Source organism: Perognathus longimembris, chromosome 8 (assembly GCF_023159225.1).
Source record: "Perognathus longimembris pacificus isolate PPM17 chromosome 8, ASM2315922v1, whole genome shotgun sequence".
In the NCBI taxonomy this organism is placed as follows: Eukaryota; Metazoa; Chordata; class Mammalia; order Rodentia; family Heteromyidae; genus Perognathus; species Perognathus longimembris.
Genome location: NC_063168.1, coordinates 3,201,733 through 3,219,521, shown reverse-complemented (window position 1 = coordinate 3,219,521; position 17,789 = coordinate 3,201,733). Strand labels below are relative to the sequence as shown.

The window sequence follows — 17,789 nt, the reverse complement described above, 5'->3', positions numbered from 1 at the left end:
CAAAGCCTTGTGCAAGTACTCCACCACTTGAGCCACTTGAGGGAATACTGTTCATGCAAAGAACTGGAGCTTGAACCCAGGTCCTTGATGGCTTCCAACCAAGATTCTCAGATCTCAACCTGAGCAGCTACAACTACAGGTGTGAGCCATTAGCGGAAATCTGAGAGCCTTGGCTAAATACGTACTCGCATGACAGCATCTAGACTGTGCTATCTAAATGAAAGCACCACACTGCTTCAACAATCTCTCTGGGATCACAAGAAACACTTAAGTGTGTGGACCCTGGAAGACAAGACAAGAGCTCTCACTTGTGAAGATACACACTTACTGATTGTTACAAAACTAACCATTTGAGAGCCCAGACAATGTGAATACGAATAAAAACCATGAGACCCAATCTTCTAAAAACTGTAGGCTTTTTATTCAGTTAAGAGGTAGACAGATGAACATGGAAGGCTGTCCCATTTTAATTGCCCCAAATTCATATTCCACTTCAATCACCCAACCCACACTGTCAGAAATCTTAAGAGAAATCACAGTTGCCCAAAGGTTTTCATGTTTTTTCTACTTCTTAGCAATAAATCAATGGATTGCTTGCAAAGAAGTTACTACTAACTTTAATTTTCAGCGTCCAAAGAACCTCATCCCTCTAAGAGGTTTCCACACAGGCCAACAAAACCCGCCGCGACTGACAGGAGGGCAGAGTGCCAAGGACTCTACTTCTAGAAGAGACTCTAAGGGAAGCTTCAGTATATGCTTTATTGTTAACTCCCGGTGCATGTTAGGGCAGAAGCTGGTGAAACCAACAAAGCAGAGTATACTCTGTCAAATGGCTCTCTCTGATGTTTAAAAAGGAAAAAAACCCACACACACTATCTTTAAAGACAACATTAAAACATAATGGAATTGAAGCTTGATACAAAAAGTAGAGAAATATGTACAGGAATTCACAGCCCAGAAGGAAAGGGGGACTTTGTGGGAACTGGTGGAAACCTGGTTATTTTACATAGCTAGTTTTGAGACAAGTCATATTTAGCACAAAAGCAATTATAGCATAATTAACACTTCCCTCCCACAGGTCTCAAATTTAAAGTCTTCCCGGTGCTCAGTAACACTGTTAATTCATCTTCAAGGGAGCAGGAATGTGTAAGGTGGTCCCAAACATGGACAGAAATTTAAGGTTTTAAATCTCAGCTGCACACTTTCAGATTATCCACATGAAGACTGCCATAATGGCAGCACTGATAACACCAGAAATGGGGACTGTGACAAACCATGCCATAAAAATGTTGCGGAAAAGTCGCCAGTCAACAGCCTTCTTGGATCGGAGCCAGCCAACGGACACAACAGAGCCCACCTAGGAGAGAAACAGACTAAAGATAGTGACTGAAGTGCAAAAGATATCGCCGCAAAGACATACCTAAAGCTGCTTACATAAGGAGCCTAGACAAGTGGACTGGATCAATAAAGCTAACTGTATGCTTACATTTTGAACTAATTTTGAGCTAGAGTCTCACTATGTAGTCCAGGCTGGTCTTTTAAAACTATGTTATTAACAGGCTGGCCTGGTATTCCCAATCCTTCTGCCTCGGTCTCCTAAGGACTGAGATTTTAGGCAGCACCACACCCAGCCAAAAGCTAAGGTTACCAACAAGATACAATTACTCACTCATAAGAAGATCAAGGCAATAAGAAATCCAATCAAATCTGTGCTATTGTACTAAAATTATACAGGAACACATCTTTTTCCCTTCTGAACTAGAATTTAATGAACTTGCGCTGTTAGGTTTCCTAAAGATCATTCTAGAGGGGAGCTGATATGAGACTTTATGGCTGATGGCCTATAAACATCCTGGCCCACAAAGGATTAAAAACAAAACTAAGCAGGCTCCAGGTTGGTCTAGATTCACTCATTTTAAAGCCAGTTTCTTCCTTTTCCTATACATCATTATAAACTCCTTGGTACTACAGTTCTGAGACCTTGAACATGTCACTTCCCAACAGTCCAACAGCCTCACAAAATCAGGTTGCGAAAACCAGGTGTCCGCCCCACAGTGATAACGAGAGCCCAGCCCGGCAGAAGTCAACAGCTGGATGTATCTTTAGCCCACAAACACCAAAACTTCAACTAAATGGCTTTCCTATGGAAAAAACATAATGGTGCTAAGTGGAAATGTCTACAGACCAAAATCACCACAGTTAACAGGTAACAAAAAGCCCAGCACCCAGAAATCAAAGGGTAACTCTGCATGAGATCACTTAAATGAGTAAGACAAGAAATTGTTAAATATAAGCTTTTATTCTTACAATTACTTGTCTTAAACATGTGATCTCGGGGCTGGGAATATGGCCTAGTGGCAAGAGTGCTTGCCTCCTACACCTGAAGCTCTCAGTTCGATTCCCCAGCACCACATATATGGAAAACGGCCAGAAGGGGCACTGTGGCTCAGGTGGCAGAGTGCTAGCCTTGAGCAGGAAGAAGCCAGGGACAGTGCTCAGGCCCTGAGTCCAAGGCCCAGGACTGGCCAAAAAAACAAAACAAAACAAAACAAAAAAAGTGATCTCTTTAAGACACCTGCACAAGGAAGAAAGTGTTAAAAGCCCACGTATTACCAGAACCGTGTAAAAGGCACATCACTTACTTTACAATGTGTTGTACTGATGGGAAGGCCAATGTTTGATGCAACTACCACAGTGAAGGCAGATGCCAGCTCGATACTGAAGCCACTGCAGACACAAAAAGATTCCTGTCAAGACTTTAGGGTTGATAAGCTAACACTACCTTGAGTAAACACTTGGTTCTACTCTGTGATAGACTCCCATCGTCTCTACTGGTTGTAGCCTCTGGTATAGATTTTAAATCAGATGATACGGCTGCCCTTTCCTCTACCGTCTAATGCCTGAGTGTTAAATTCTGGAATTTTATTAACAAAGTTTACACTCTTATTTTGACAAATTTGTAAACATCAAACTTGCCTACCAAATGAAAACCCAGTCTGTAGTTATTCACTTGGTACATATCTTTATAAGAAAATTCAGTCAAGAGACCACTAAAGATAAATGTTCGGCTATACAGGCCAGACAATAAGTTGAAAAAATTCAGACTAGTGTTAGCACTACAGAGTATGACATCTCCTGAGAAACAAGCATTACTCAGTGTCGGACCTGCTCCACATGCTCACCTAGAGGGTGTGATTGGTGTCAGATCCTTCCCCATCGTCTGGATAACTCTCCTTCCCCAGACCCACAGGCCGACGCAGATGCCAAAACCACCATACAGGAGAAGCCATATTGGGGTCGCCATTTTAGAATTAACATCGTCTGTGAAGTAAACTATATACAAAGCAACCAGAGGACCAATGGCATTGCTGAAAGAGAGGAAAAAAAAAAAAGAGGGCACATGTGAACTTCCAGACAAAAGCACTTCTTGGCAAGACTCAATTACTAACTGCTTTTCTTGGGTGTTCACAGTCTTGCCTTCAAGTTCATTTAGTTAGCCTGTTTATGAACTCCAGCATACACAACAGAAGAAAAGGAAAGCTGCTCTGACGAGAGGCACCTTGCAGTCAGTGGTTTCTTTCCTCTCACACACGGCTTAAAGTAGTTCTTAGGTCCTCAGAAGTTTATACAGACCCCAGTAAGCCTTACTAACCCACAAATCCATACATTCATTCATTCATTAAAGTTTTCTATTGTACATCTTGCAATTTACTATCAAAGACCTAGGTCCCACCCAGACAAAGGTTTCTCTGAGAAAAACATGTTTATAATTATCATGTGCAGAAGTAAGGCTCAAGATATTCTTGTAATTTCTCTATGTCAGTAATTGCTATTACTTTATCCTGTCTAGATTTTTTTTTTTTTTTGGTCACTTATGGGGCTTGAACTCTGGGCCTGGGTGCTGTCCCTGAGCTCTTCAGCTCAAGGCTAGTACTCTACCACTTTGAGCCAAGCCATTTCTGGTTTTCTGGAGGTTAACTGGAGGTAAGAATCTCAGATGTTCCTGCCCAGGCTGGCTTTGAACTGTGATCCTCAGAAGATCTCAGCCTCCTGAGTAGCTAGGATTACAGGCATGAGCCATGGGCACCTGGCCCTGTCTAGATTATTATTCCGTGGGTGGTAGAAACACTACCACAAGCACAAGGGAAGACCACTTCAAATTAAAACTCAGCAATGCTGAGAATGAAGCAGACTGACCTGACATCATTGCCACCGTGGGCAAATGACCCAAAGCAGGCTGTAAGGATCTGCAGGAACTGGAAGAGAAGGGAGACTTCGGGCTTATCCTGGTCAGACCACTCTTCCAGAGAGCCAACACTCCCTTTTCTCTCACCCAGCCCCATCTCAGCCTTGACACTCATGTCCATCTCAGAGGCTGAGTGAAGCTCCGATACAGCATTACAGTAACTGGTGTAACTGTCCATCCGGATTCGCTTCTTAGTGTCTCCATTAGGCCAGGTCAGCTTCTCCATGTCTTCTCCCTTCTGTTCACCTTCTTTGGCACGGAATGAATCCAGGGGCATGCCACAAATTGCCATGGTGTAGGAAGTGTAGCTATTATTGCGCCTCAAAGGCTTGTCGCCAGAATCTCCCATGCAGTCTCCCACTTTGGCCAGATGTAACTTATGGAGCAGTTCTTTGTAGAGGCCAGAGTCTTTATGTACAGTGTGATACTGATAGTGACCACTGGAGTTCATCTGGTTGCTAACGGCTTGATTGAACTGAACAAGGTTCCCATTAGGCAACTGCACTGCACCTAGCCAGGATCAAAGAGGTAACGCTCAACACAAAGAACATCAAGTCCCCAAGAGCAGTCTCCGCACCACTAGCGAGAAGAGCCCCACCGTGGGACCGCCAACTCACCATTCATGGTGCTGTCGATGCTGGTCTCCTCCTTCAGGTCCACGCTGGGGAGCCGCTCTCGCTCCGGGGCTTCCTCCAGGTCTCCAAGTCTGAACGACACCGCTCTCTCCTCCGCCACAGCCTGCAGAGGCAGCGTGGCAGACCCCACCTCCGGAGCCGGATTCCTGTTCTCAACATCACCAAGGGACAACTTTGTTTCCTCATGCTCTTCTTTCAAGCTGTTCTTCTTTTCCATTAAGGGGCTTTCAGAAGGACTAGACTTTATTTCTCCTAGGGAAGAAAAGGAGAGGAGGATTTAGTTTGCTTATGACATACTCCCTTAGTTCTATTTCTCCCACCCCCAAACTCAATTTAAAAAAAATAATACATGTGAACTTGAGCTAAACTTGTGTTACCGTCCTGCTTGCTTTCACTTGGGAAAGCCAGTGATGCAGTGTACAATCCACTGGGGCTGCAAACTTTAGTAGACATCCCTCCTCAAGCTCAAGCTCAGGGATGGCAGTTGACCAGAGCGCTCAACTTGGCCCTAATGCTTCTTAAAAGAGAAATCTCACTCCGAGTGTCCAAGCAAGTAGCAAAACTCTTTGTAGCATCTGAAGAAAACGTGGCATCTACTTCTATGAAGCAAGACTTGCTACTTTCAGTTCTAAACCTTACAGCCTATCAGGTTGGTGCACCTTTACCTGTCTACCAGCAGAGTTCAGGAACCTTGGTCAAACTAGATTAGCACTAAAGCTACATTTGTCTCTCCTTCCAGAGGGAGGGAGAAACGAGGTCAGGAGTGCTGAAAGCTTCGTTCCCACTGCGGACGCAGCACAGCTGACGAGCAAAGAGCCTCTTGGCAGCGGCTCAGCCGAGCTGAGCAAGGCAGCACTCTCTTCCTAACCCCTCTGTGCTGCTGGGAATATACTGCACCTCACTCAGTTAGCATTCGCAGGGATGGAAATGGCAAATGACTTTTTTCAGAGACCTCAGTTAGTAAAGGAATGTTAGACCTAAGTAAAAATTTTACTAACCAAGATTTACTCAGTATTTAATGACATTACAATAATAAAGTAGCCTAAGTGACTCAAGTGACACCTAAAGATGTTGACTTCCAGAATCTGTGCTACAATTCTAGCACAAACGCAAGGTGAATTTGTGTGTGTACCTCACATGGCACAGTGCATTTGGAATACAATGTGTACATGTTTACATCTAGGATTACACAAAAGCATAAGTCTTAGCTGTGATTGAATGTGAAATTACTCATAAGTAGTTGGGCAAATGTTTCCTGCACTGAGAGTATTTTATGCCTACCCTTCATTTTTATTAAGTAATCTGTATCTTAATAAAGATCATTCAGGCCAGGCCTTCTCTGTACTTACCCGTCAGTGCCAACTGACCAAGATCTATTTACAAGAAAGGTTAAATGACTACCTTCTTTTTTTTTTTTTTGGCCAGTCCTGGGCCTTGGACTCAGGGCCTGAGCACTGTCCCTGGCTTCTTCCCGCTCAAGGCTAGCACTCTGCCACTTGAGCCACAGCGCCGCTTCTGGCCGTTTTCTGTATATGTGGTGCTGGGGAATCGAACCTAGGGCCTCGTGTATCCGAGGCAGGCACTCTTGCCACTAGGCTATATCCCCAGCCCCAAATGACTACCTTCTCTCTCCAGCATTGGTCAAATATTCTTAATGACTAAGTTTTAGTTCATTTTAAGTCCAATAACAATCTGGACAACAAACCTATTCTCCAATTACCACTAAAAATATCTTACGATGTCAGTCTATGCAGTGGATTTTTATAAGTAGCCAAACAAAAAGACTTATGTACAATATTACTAGTTAGAAGCTGTTCTACAAATGATTACTTACGTTCAATTTTTCTCTTCATCCTGGGACATACAAAGAACCAGACGATAAGGGCACAGAAAACTGCGCAGCCCACCGAGATGAGGATGGTACCCCACAGGGGAAGTTTGTCAAAGCCCAGCACTAGGAGATAAAATGGTGCATCTTGAAAACCCCAGGGCAACAGCCCTCCTTGTAACATGTCAATCCACCCGTGGAGATGGAACGCTTCCCCAAGCCAGCCCATTCCGAGGTTATCACAGCCTCCGGGGAAAACACCACACCAACTGGTCCCCCGAGACACTTGCTGGACTCCTAAGCCTCTGCACACTCTACCCCAGAAAACTCCTGATTCTAACTGTCACATACTACTCTGGCACACACCAACTTATCTGAGAGCTTTAAAAGGTACCCCAATAGTCACATCTCACATGCTGAAATAATTCTCTGTGAGAAACCTCTCGTTCATTGTATTAGCCCTCAGAAAACTAGTGAACAGCTATCTCTAAAACATCAAACTGAAACAAACAAAACTAGGATATTAACCATCGGAAGACAGTAGCTTACAGAGTTAAGTTAAATCGTTGTCTTTAGCAAAGAAAAAGCTCTGTAGCAGTTTTACTAACAGGCCGTTATCTTTTTAGACACCTGTCCACCAATGGCAATAGGCAAGCCTCCTCCACGGCTCGCGGACAGGTAATAGTTATCACTATTGGTTTGTCATGCAGCATGTCAACAGGCTCCAAGCTACTGTAGAAACAGAGGGAGTACAATGTGGCTTAAGCCGTAAGAGCCATTATGACAGAGTGTAGACAACAGCATAATCACCTGTGATTGCTGTACTCCACATTGCTTAATAGATTTTAACATAAAGTTCTACTCCCTTCAAAATAATCAACCTTGAAGAAACAGAAACTGAGGTCACTTTAAAACTTAAGTTCTATGTGACTATTGGTCTTTTCCACTTTAATTTCCACTTTCAATTTTGACTTAGTAGTCACAGAAATTCAAATATACATGAAACATGAGTCTGTCATGACTTAAATTTATCTACATTCTACTTCAAAAGGTAAATTGAAAGGAGACTTGGTTTGCTTGTAAATGATCCATAAAAAACAAAATTAAAATATCTAAGTTCCCATATCCAAAAATGATTGAATATTTTGGTTGCTAATCTTAACTATGAGCTTTGCAACTACCACATAAACACTAAGTGCTTAGAATCTCATGGGAGACATTTTAGTTTAGCACAAAGAATTCAATTTTTAACAGAATGGAAACTGCCTACAAGCATTTCCTTGCCTGTGCAAGAACTGCAGTATACCCCAAGACCAATATTCTCATACAACTGTCCTTTTCTTTCCTGATATACCAAGAATAATGACAAGACTAAAAACATTTTGCTAGCTTCATTTTTTCACCAGCAACTTACTATACTTAGTGAGACTTATAAGAAGCAAGTCACAACTCATTAATCAGAAATGAAGTCAATCTAATGCGTCACAACATGAATTGTTAAGAATATTTGAAAATACATAAGCTCACTGTCCATGATAGGGATAAACTGCTTCATGACTACATTAACTTCCTGCTTCATGACAACCTAACTTTCTACTTACAGGCAACAACATGAAATTTTTCCAGTGGGTCATAAGACAAAAAGTTGAAATATGTTGACTTGAATAGTCAAAAAACATCAAAGCACATGAGGCCAAAACTGAACTGTCCTGCATAGTAAGGTACTAGGTAGCCAATTTCTTTCTTTCTTTTTGGCCAGTCCTGGGGCTTGGACTCAGGGCCTGGGCACTGTCCCTGGCTTCTTTTTGCTCAAGGCTAGCACTCTGCCACTTGAGCCACAGTGCCACTTCTGGCCGTTTTCTGTATATGTGGTGCTGGGGAATTAAACCCAGGGCCTCATGTATAGGAGGCAAGCACACTCTTGCCACTAGGCCATATTCCCCAGCCCCTAGGTAGCCAATTTCTTACATCTGCTAAATTAAACACAGAACACACAACTGAATTCATGCCTTGCTTAGTCCCAATATGAAAGCAAGCAACATCTCAACCTTTACATTTTCAAATTAATTTTCCTCTCAGCAGCATGAATTCTTCTTCCAAGTGCACTCAGACCAGATGTTAAACATCCCAACTCTTCTCATTCAAGTAGATTCAAGAGGGTAAATTAAGTACTTAGAAACCAAAGTAGTTCCATTTGAGAGAGAAAAATGGTATCCAGAAACCAGTCCTAGATGACTGATTATTGAAGAATAATTATTGAGCAACTAATAACTTCCATAGTGAGGTCAGTTATCAGTTCCAGCTTTTTTTAGCATAGAGAGGAGGAAGGGAGGGAGAAGGTCATATTATTGATGGATCCTGGTAGATCCTGTGAAGACTAAAGAGGAAAGGTCTGTAGTGATTTAGAATCTGAGCAGGTCTCTTTGGTTGAAAAACTATCTAGGTTAACTCAGCGTACACTAGCCTGCAGCCTTCTGAAATGGGCGCAGGCCAGTCACCTTCTAGAAGATTTCAGCCCTGAAAAGCAAAAAGGGGTAGATTGGGCATTTAATACAAGTTTTGTAAATAACTTTAAATTCACACTGCAATATTTTGACATGGACTTACACGGTGCTCCAGTATACATGATGGAAAAGAGGTTTATTCCAATTGTGCAGGCATAGAAAACTGGCAAAGCTCGCAAACCATTAGGAACTGGGTCTTCCTGTAAAACATTAAGATCAGTATCTTAAAAGGCTGTAAGGCTGACAACCCTGTAGCACACCAGCAGTTTGGGAATTTCAGTGCTAACACTGGTCTCTCCACAGAAAGTTCCAAGGCGGGGCTGGGATATGGCCTAGTGGCAAGAGAGCTTGCCTCCCATACATGAAGCCCTAGGTTTGATTCCCCAGCACCACGTATACAGAAAATGGCCAGAAGGGGCGCTGTGGCTCAAGTGGCAGAGTGCTAGCCTTGAGCAAAAAGAAGCCAGGGACAGTGCTCAGGCCCTGAGTCCAAGGCCCAGGACTGGCAAGCAAACAAAACAAAACAAAACAAGTTCCAAGGCCAACCGGAACTTTCTTACACTTATTCCTAGAAGTCTCTGAAAACAAACAAAAACTAATTTTGCCTCCCACCAAAAGCTAGTTTTGTTTTGTTGGTTGTTGGTTTTTTGATAACCAGACTCTCTTATAATACAAGTGACTAGTAACATCCTGAATACTCAGATATTCTCAAGAAGCACTGTACATATTACCTTAGAAAACTTTAACTCCTTTGTAGAATTGCTTAATAAAAATGAAAAAATATTGTCTTCCTCATTTTATGCATTCACAGATTAAAGTGAAAAATGCAGAACATACCTGCAACAATCATCTATCTGAAAAACACTGCATAATGAATACATGGCAAATGTGCAAAGACAAAGATCCATTGTGTACCAGTAGGTCATGTACCTACTCAAGCAATTGTCACAAACGACTCTGGACACTGAAATATTGGAAGAAATACCACAGACATGGCATTTGCTTTCTAGTATGAAATATCTGAAGTACTGCCAAATGCTGTAAAGAAAGTGAGAACCAAGGTTCAGTGATGAAAAGAGGGGTAAATTTTAGCCAGCAGTGGAGGTGGAAGGTGGTCAGGAAGCATTAATTAAGCATTAATGTTCATGTAGAAGGCAACTAGAGGGCTGAAGACGATCAGCAAATGCAAAGGCCCTTAAGCAAAAATGTGAAATGTTTCAAGAAATGGTTAAAGGCCAGTGCAAAGAAAAACGAGAAGTGCATCACTTACAATGAATATGTATTAATTCCACAAAAAAAGCATTCAAATCAAACCATCTAAAATCTATGAACAGGCTAGGCTGGGCAGCACTGGTGGCTCAGGCCTTTAATTCTAGCTACTCAGGAGGTTGAGATCTGAGGATTGCGGCTCAAGGCTAGGCAATTAACCACCAAAAGGCAGGAATTAGCGCTATGCAAAAATGGTTAGGGACAGTTCCCAGGCCCCGAATTCAAGTCTCAAAATGGCACCAAAAAAAATAATAATAATAAAGAAATCGGAATAAATACTAAATAAAGGCTAAAATTCCAACGGAAAATTTCAGGGAGGATGAAAACGGAAAGATCCAAAAGGTATTCTAAACCCCTCTGTACATCACTTTGACAATAAATAATTATTAAAAAAAAAAAAAAAGGTATTCTAAAGCTTCTGATTGGAAGGAAAAACAGGAAAAAAAGACCAGCATTTTGAGAGGAAAGTGGTAGCTTAAGTTCAATAAAATGGAAAGAGTGTCATTTCTTTCCAATAGGAATGGGTCCTTATTGAAAACCTCTTTAATTTTAACTTTTATCCATTGTTTAAAAGAATGCTAAATATTCAAAACAAAAACCACCTAGAACTTAGGGACTATGACTTTTGAATCACTGACCAGCACCACTTATACCCTGAGGACTAACAAGGTAAAAAACCTAAGGTGGACAGGCCATTCAAAGTCTTCAAAAAATCTAAAGTTTCCATCCACCTTAAGACTAAAACTCATTTAGTGATCTATAGAGCAGGTAGTCCAGAATTATTTGACGATAAAGTATCTATGAATGAGTCTAACTGGTCACTTTAAGATACAAGTTGGGCTGGGAATATGGCCTAGTGGCAAGAGTGCTTGCCTCATATACATGAAGTCCTGGGTTCGATTCCTCAGAAAATGGCCAGAAGCTGCGCTGTGGCTCAAGTGGTAGAGTGCTAGCCTTGAGCAAAAAGCAGCCAGGGACAGTGCTCAGGCCCTGAATCCAAGGCCCAAGACTGGGGGGGAAAAAAAATAAAAAATAAGATACAAGTATTGGGGCTGGGAACATGACCTAGTGGCAAGAGTGCTTGCCTCCTATACATGAAGCCCTAGGTTCAATAACTCTGCACCACATATACAGAAAACGGCCAGAAGGGGCGCTGTGGCTCAAGTAGCAGTGCTAGCCTTGAACATAAAGAAGCCAGGGACAGTGCTCAGGCCCTGAGTTCAAGGCCCAGGACTGGGGAAAAAAAACAAAAAAAAAGATACAAGTATTTTTTTCTTGTAGCCTAGTTAAGTACTCCCAGAAGGAAGCTAAATTAAAGCAGCTGGGACCTGGAGCAGATAGGATGCCACAGGCCAGTAGTAATCCCAGCACTTGGGAGTCTGGGGCAGGACTGAGTCTGAGGTCAGCCTGAGCTAAATGGAGACTATTTCAAGATAAAGCAGATGGGAAGGGCAGAGGAAAGAGTGTGGATAGTACACCATGAAATACAGAGTCAATGGTTTAAAAACAGTAAGGAAAGGGGTAAGAAAGGTCTCTCCTTTGCTATTCCTTCTCCAGCCTCATCCCAGTCACTCCCGAGAGATAAACAGGGCTAGTGACTGCTATGAGATAATGTTCATCACTATATGATCTGAGTAGATTCTAAACTGAAGCCAATTGATACACTTAGCTACACTGGGTCACCAAGTCATTCTGTGTAAGAACTCCTCTGAACACTGTAACAGAAATCAACAATTTTAAAGTTAAAGAAGTTACAAAGTTAAAGCAAACATGTGAATGCCTCATCATCTAATGAAAAGGGGGGCCTCAAACCCCCATACATACTGGATATTCCCTTAGTTTTTGCCTAGATATAGTTAATGTGACTTCCTGACAGGAGGAAGCCGAAAGCCTGACTTTCTCTGACTAGAATTTCAATCTTCAGCAGGAAAGCTTTCACTTCATCTACCACTGTTTAATGCTACCAGTCCTTCACAGAAGTCCTTCCTCCATTTTACCAAGTTACCAAAACTACTGGAGAAAACATTCCAAAAATAAAGTTTGAAAATACAGTATTTTTTAAATTTAAAAAAATTCTAATTTTCAAGACAGAACTTCAAAGAGTTCCAATATATCAACAGTAAAATATTCAGATTGTAGCAGCTAATGTTCCCAGTATAAATGTGTGTGTGTATGTGTTTTCTTGTTTTGGTTTGGTGGTTTTGTGTCAGTACTAGGGCTTAAACCCAGACACTCTCCTTTAGCTTTTTCACTCAAGGCTAACTCTCTACCACCAGCTTTTTGCTGGTTAACTGGAGATAAAGAGTCTCAAGGACTTTCCTGACTAAGCTGACTCCAAATCACAATTCTCAGATCTCAGCCTCCTACGCAGCTAGGATTATATGCATGAGCCACTAGCACCCAGCTTTAAGGATATTTCTTGACATTTAAAATCTACTAATAACCACAAATCTTCACTCATCAAGTAAAAACTCATCTGAGAGTGGCATGCGGGCATGAGTTTGTGGGTAAAGATCCTCAGTGAGATACATCTGAAGCACTATTGTAACCACTCTTGATCATACCCATTCCTACACTTGTAAAAAAACACCCAAGTATCTACATTAAGCTCTCTGGGATAGATACTTAGCCTGCATTCCTCAAACAACAAGTTCTGGACACCTAAAAAACTCACCTTCCATCTTAGGGCACCACCATTTTCCACCCCAGGGAAGAAGACAAGCCCACTTGGAGACCAGACACATCAAGCATCAAGCCTCTCCGAAACCAGAATGATCTACTTTCCAATCATCAAAAAAGCTAAACACCTTTTCAAAGTAGGAGACCATAACAAAGATTCCCATCAAGTCTTGTGATTTTCTGGTATACAGTAGGATACGGCATTCTTAGCAGACACTGAGGACCCTGACTATCCCTGAGCCCACATTTAAACATACTGCCATATACCATAGCTGTGGGGTGGGAGGGCAGACGCTTGCTGAGTGAAGCAGTATCAAACCTAACAGAGTATCACAGTGAACTGTCTGTTGATCGCACTATGCCAAGCTATAGATGTTTCACCGCTTTGTTCTGCCAGACTCAGGCTGTGTATAAGTGAATCAGCCGAAGGATTTCTATAGAGAAGAGACATAAATCCTTCCCCAGAGGAGCTTAGAAGTGGACCAGACAAGTAGGGTCTGAATACACTCTTACCTCTGAGACTAAGGCACCTATCTATCTCTCTTCACTCAAATTTCTACAGTTTAGGGGCATTCTTTTTTTAAAGAACTTAACAATGCACAGTTAAGAGCTATTCACCTTAGAAAAAAGACAACTTTGTTCCCTGGGGGAAAAAAATGCATTTATTCTTACTGTAACTCAGTCCAATGCCAACATAATCCCTTGTTGTCTACATCTATTTTGGAGCCAGCATTAGACTTCCTGATAAAAGAAGTGCTACTGGGTCTCTCAAAAGGGATTTTCAAATAGATAGGAAATTAAATGGCAACTTGTATTCTTGATTCTTTAGTGGCTCTTTTTACCTGTTCTGAGAAACTGAACCCATTGTAGGGAATAAGGATCTCATCCAGAAGCTTATAAACTGGTTATGATAATCGGCCCTGTAAAAACTCATTTATCTGACCGCTTAGAAAGAGCCACGGGGGAAATTGTGACTTGAGTCTCAAGCTTACAATTCCAAATGGCCAGACTATAGTGGTGGTTTTGATAAAGAAGTAAACACAACTAGATAAAGCAAACAAATAAATTTCCTTATTTTATATTCTCAGCCTCTCAACATCTTATAATGTTTCCTTCCTGAATGTCCTCCATATGTGTTTAGAATTTGCTTCTTTCAGACAACTTCACAAAATGCAAGAGGTATTCCAAACAAGTAACTTTTTAACTTTCCAATGCCATATACCAGTCACAATTGTAAGAATGTTGTTTAGTTTGAATTGAGTGAGACTCATAGTAAGGAGGGAGAAAGGTTACCTTGCGGAGGATGAATACACGAACAAGGAAGAATAAAATTCCAGACATAATACCAGACAGCAGTGGAGAGACGAACCAAGACAGCACTGGAATAGAACACATTAAGAAAAAGATGTCAACTAATGAAACCTAGGAAGCAAATGCTCTTCAAATGTTGGATGCTCCTACTTGCAAAACCCTTAAATCTGTCCATTTGGTACCATATACTCTCACACATTATTACCACAGTAGCATATTGACAAGAAAAGAAGTCAAGCCATTAAGAATTAAACATACCAATTTTTATCAGTTCAGACCACCTGATTCCTTCTTGTCCCACGGCCACAAGGGAGAAACCAATGGTCGCACCGACAATACAATGTGTCCCAGAAATGGGGAGCTTCAAAAACGAAGCCACTAGTTGCCAGACCGCAGAACCTGAAACAGTCAAATGTTATTAAGTATACAGTCAGACTCTTATGTAAGCGGTACACTCCGAAACAAATGATCAGAAAGGTTCAACACAAAAACTGTAACCACCACTTCATGATATATTAGCTCACCCGCCACTAAGAGCACAATGCCTAAAGAGTTAAGAACTTACCAAACATAGCGCTGACTGAGCCGGCCATCATCGTGGTAGAGTTGTACCTCTCCACATCAATCAAGCCCTTCCGGATGGTTTCACTCACTTTGGCCCCAAGCAAGACTGAGCCCACGGTTTCAAAGATGCTGGCTAGGATGCAGGCTTGTTTCAGGGTCACGACACCTGAGCCCACCGCTGTACCAAACGAATTTGCCACATCATTGGCTCCCACGGAGAACGCCAAGATAAACGCAATGATGAAGCCCAGGATGAGCATCCATTGGTAATCGGCAGTACCCAAGGCCGCGTCTGCTGTCATTCTCTCTAGAATAGTGGTTTTATTCCTTTTCCAACGAAGAAGAGAATCACTGGGCGGCTTTTAGGATGTGTAAACAGAATATGAGGTATCGGAAAATGCTACTAATAAATAATATAAGGATATAAGATTAAATACTGTAAACTACGGCACAGAAACCGAGCTGGGGAGTCACTGCTATACGAGGCTGCAGGGCGTCTGTTGTCTGGGGTGTCTTTGGTTCTGGAGGGCTAAAAGCACGGAGGCGGATTCCATGGCGTCTCACAAAAAGGACCTAAGTTCATCCTGAGGAAGCGAGGGAGGAGAAAGTAACAATAGCACGGCGGTGTCCTTGAGGGGTGGGGAGAGCCCGCCCGGGCCGCCCCGAGGCCGGGCCCGCGGGGAGGGGGGGGGGGAACCGGGAGGGCGCGGGCCGGGACCCCCGCCGGTGCCCTCCTCCCGGGGGGCTCCGGGCTCGGGCGATCCGCTATCCGCCGCCGCAGGCGCCGGGCGGGGCACGTGGCGCCCGCCCGCTTCCCCGCGCCCTCCCGGTGCCCCGCGCGCGCGCGCCCGGCCCAGCCGCGATCGCCAGCGCGCGCGCGCGCCCTCGGCGCGGAAAAAGGCCCTTCCCGCGCGCGCGCGCCGCCCCGGGGCCGCCAAAAAGGCCAGCGGCGGGCGGGCGGGGGGAGGACGGGGGGTAGGCGGACCGCGCGCGGCTCGGCGCGGACCGGGGCCCCCCGCCGCCGCCGCCGCCGCCGCCGCCGCCTCCTCCTCCTCCCCCTCCTCCTCCGCGGCCCGCCCGGCCCCGGGGAGAAGAAAGAGCCGCGCTCAGGGCGGCGCCACCACTCACCGGGAGGAACCGAGCGGCTCAGCGGAGACGACGAGCTCCGGGCGGCGACGCGAAGGGCGGGCGGGCGCGCGCACGCACCTGCGGCCGGCCGGGCAGCGGGCAGCGAGGTCGGGACAGCGGCCCCGGGCAGGCTTCGCGGGGATCCCCCGCGTCCCACTCGGGAGAAGACGGCGGCGGGCAGCTCAGCGGCCGGAGTGGGAGAACGCGCCGCGCGCGCCGGCAGCCATCACTCTGGCGAAGCACGCCGCCGGCCCGTCCTTATAGCCGGCGCCGCGACCCGCGTGACCCGCCGCGCCTCGCGCCGGCCCGAAGCCCCGCCCCCCCGGGCCCGCCGCGCCCCGCCCGCCCCGCCCGCCGCTCGCGCTCATTGGTCCAGCGGCGCCGGGGGGCCACGCCCCCTCCGGCGCGGAGCGGGTCCACGTGGGGCCGCGGCCGCCGCCTCGCCCGCGCGCGCGCGAGTCCCCGGCGGGTCGCCTCGCCCGGCGGCCCGCCCCGCCACCGCGGGGAGACTCTCGTCGGGCCCACGGAGGGCGGCACAAAGGCCACGGCCGGGGTCGTGCCGTGCCGCGCTGCCGGCCGGGTCCGGCGGCGTGCCTCCCTCGGGGCGGGGGGGGGGGCGCGCCCGGGCCCCGTCTCCTCACGTGGTCTCTCTCCACCCCGTCACGCACCCGGGTGGAAGCCGCAAGGCTGAGTCACGCGGGCCGGGCGTTGCGTGCGGGGCCGCGGCTGCGGAGTCCGGGCCTGACCGGCTCGCCGCAGTGTGTCAGTCACCTTGAGCCGTCACGAGGAGCGGAGTGTGGATGTTGACAGACAGACAGACGGACAGTAAGTCTGCAGGGAGTGCCGAATGGCACCTAGCTCCTGGCCTGCCTGCATGGGGGGCCACACTGGGCGGGAGAGGGCATTTCCTTGGCCCTCCTGGAGGGTTTCCTATCTTTTTCTGGTAAAGATTCCTACCCCACCCCCACCCCCCCACCCCTCCCGTGTGTAACAAACACATCTCTGGAGCATAGTTTGGACACCAAGAAGACACTTCTCGGGGGTTTTCCATCGCGTGGCCTAAGTTCAGTCATGCTGTGCAAGGTTTAGGTCGTTGCCTCTTGTTAGGCTTTCAGCTGAGATTAAAAATATTCCATCCAGAAATACCTACCAGGCTCGGGATGCTTGGGAACCCTCACATTTTTACCATCTCGAGTACACTGAGAGGCACTGAGGAGTAGAGACCAACACACCGTAAATTACTACTATACCTGAGTAACCACCACTGGCTTAAACTTCGTCTCAGGGTGCTCCGACTCACCCAGAACATCTAGCACAGTTGTGTTATACAAGACTAGGTCCCAAGGTCATGTCTGAAAAAGTTCGTGTCCCCAAGCAACTGACTGGAGTGCGGGTTCTGGCACCTTCAAAAGTAATACTCCCCCTCCACTTTTATTTCGTTTCACGGTTATAAAAACATTGAATGAATAAAAGGACTACTGAGGTAAAGGGCCTGAGCACACTCTAAGGCAATTGACCAGAACTTTTCCCATGATCTGCTGTTTACAGTATGTTGTCAGTAGTGTAATCGTAGCTCTTAAAGTTGGCAAACACTGGACAGCCAGGGTGGGGCAGTTATGATGAAT

The 17,789-nt window shown here is 45.3% G+C and overlaps 1 protein-coding gene across 3 annotated transcripts; it reads right to left on the bottom strand.

The window, feature by feature from the left end:
* Positions 1–399: 399 nt before the first annotated feature.
* Slc20a1 (solute carrier family 20 member 1) lies at positions 400–15,700 on the bottom strand. 3 transcript variants are annotated; one of them, XM_048352363.1, is made up of 11 exons: positions 15,474–15,608; positions 15,038–15,247; positions 14,731–14,871; positions 14,455–14,540; positions 9,317–9,413; positions 6,716–6,835; positions 4,864–5,133; positions 4,198–4,756; positions 3,183–3,368; positions 2,643–2,727; positions 400–1,357 (listed from the first exon to the last, which is right to left on the bottom strand). In XM_048352363.1, exons 2-11 carry the CDS (start codon positions 15,066–15,068, stop codon positions 1,205–1,207), a joined length of 1,728 nt encoding a protein of 575 aa, XP_048208320.1. In that variant the 5' UTR covers positions 15,069–15,247; positions 15,474–15,608; the 3' UTR covers positions 400–1,204. The 3 variants fall into 3 exon arrangements, with proteins under 3 accessions (XP_048208320.1, XP_048208319.1, XP_048208321.1); XM_048352362.1 differs by having other exon boundaries at positions 15,038–15,700; XM_048352364.1 differs by lacking the exons at positions 14,455–14,540; positions 14,731–14,871; positions 15,038–15,247; positions 15,474–15,608 and adding an exon at positions 9,168–9,226.
* Between the last annotated feature and the right edge of the window lie 2,089 nt (positions 15,701–17,789).

Excerpts from the sequence above, each read along its gene's own strand:
- Slc20a1 (XM_048352362.1), bottom strand. The coding sequence starts at position 15,338 with ATGACAGCAGACGCGGCCTTGGGTACTGCCGATTACCAATGGATGCTC. Across the intron at positions 9,414-14,454 it reads GTGTATTCATCCTCCGCAAG|GAAGACCCAGTTCCTAATGG; the intron begins GTAACCTTTCTC and ends AATGTTTTACAG. Across the intron at positions 4,757-4,863 it reads CATCGACAGCACCATGAATG|GTGCAGTGCAGTTGCCTAAT; the intron begins GTGAGTTGGCGG and ends GATCCTGGCTAG.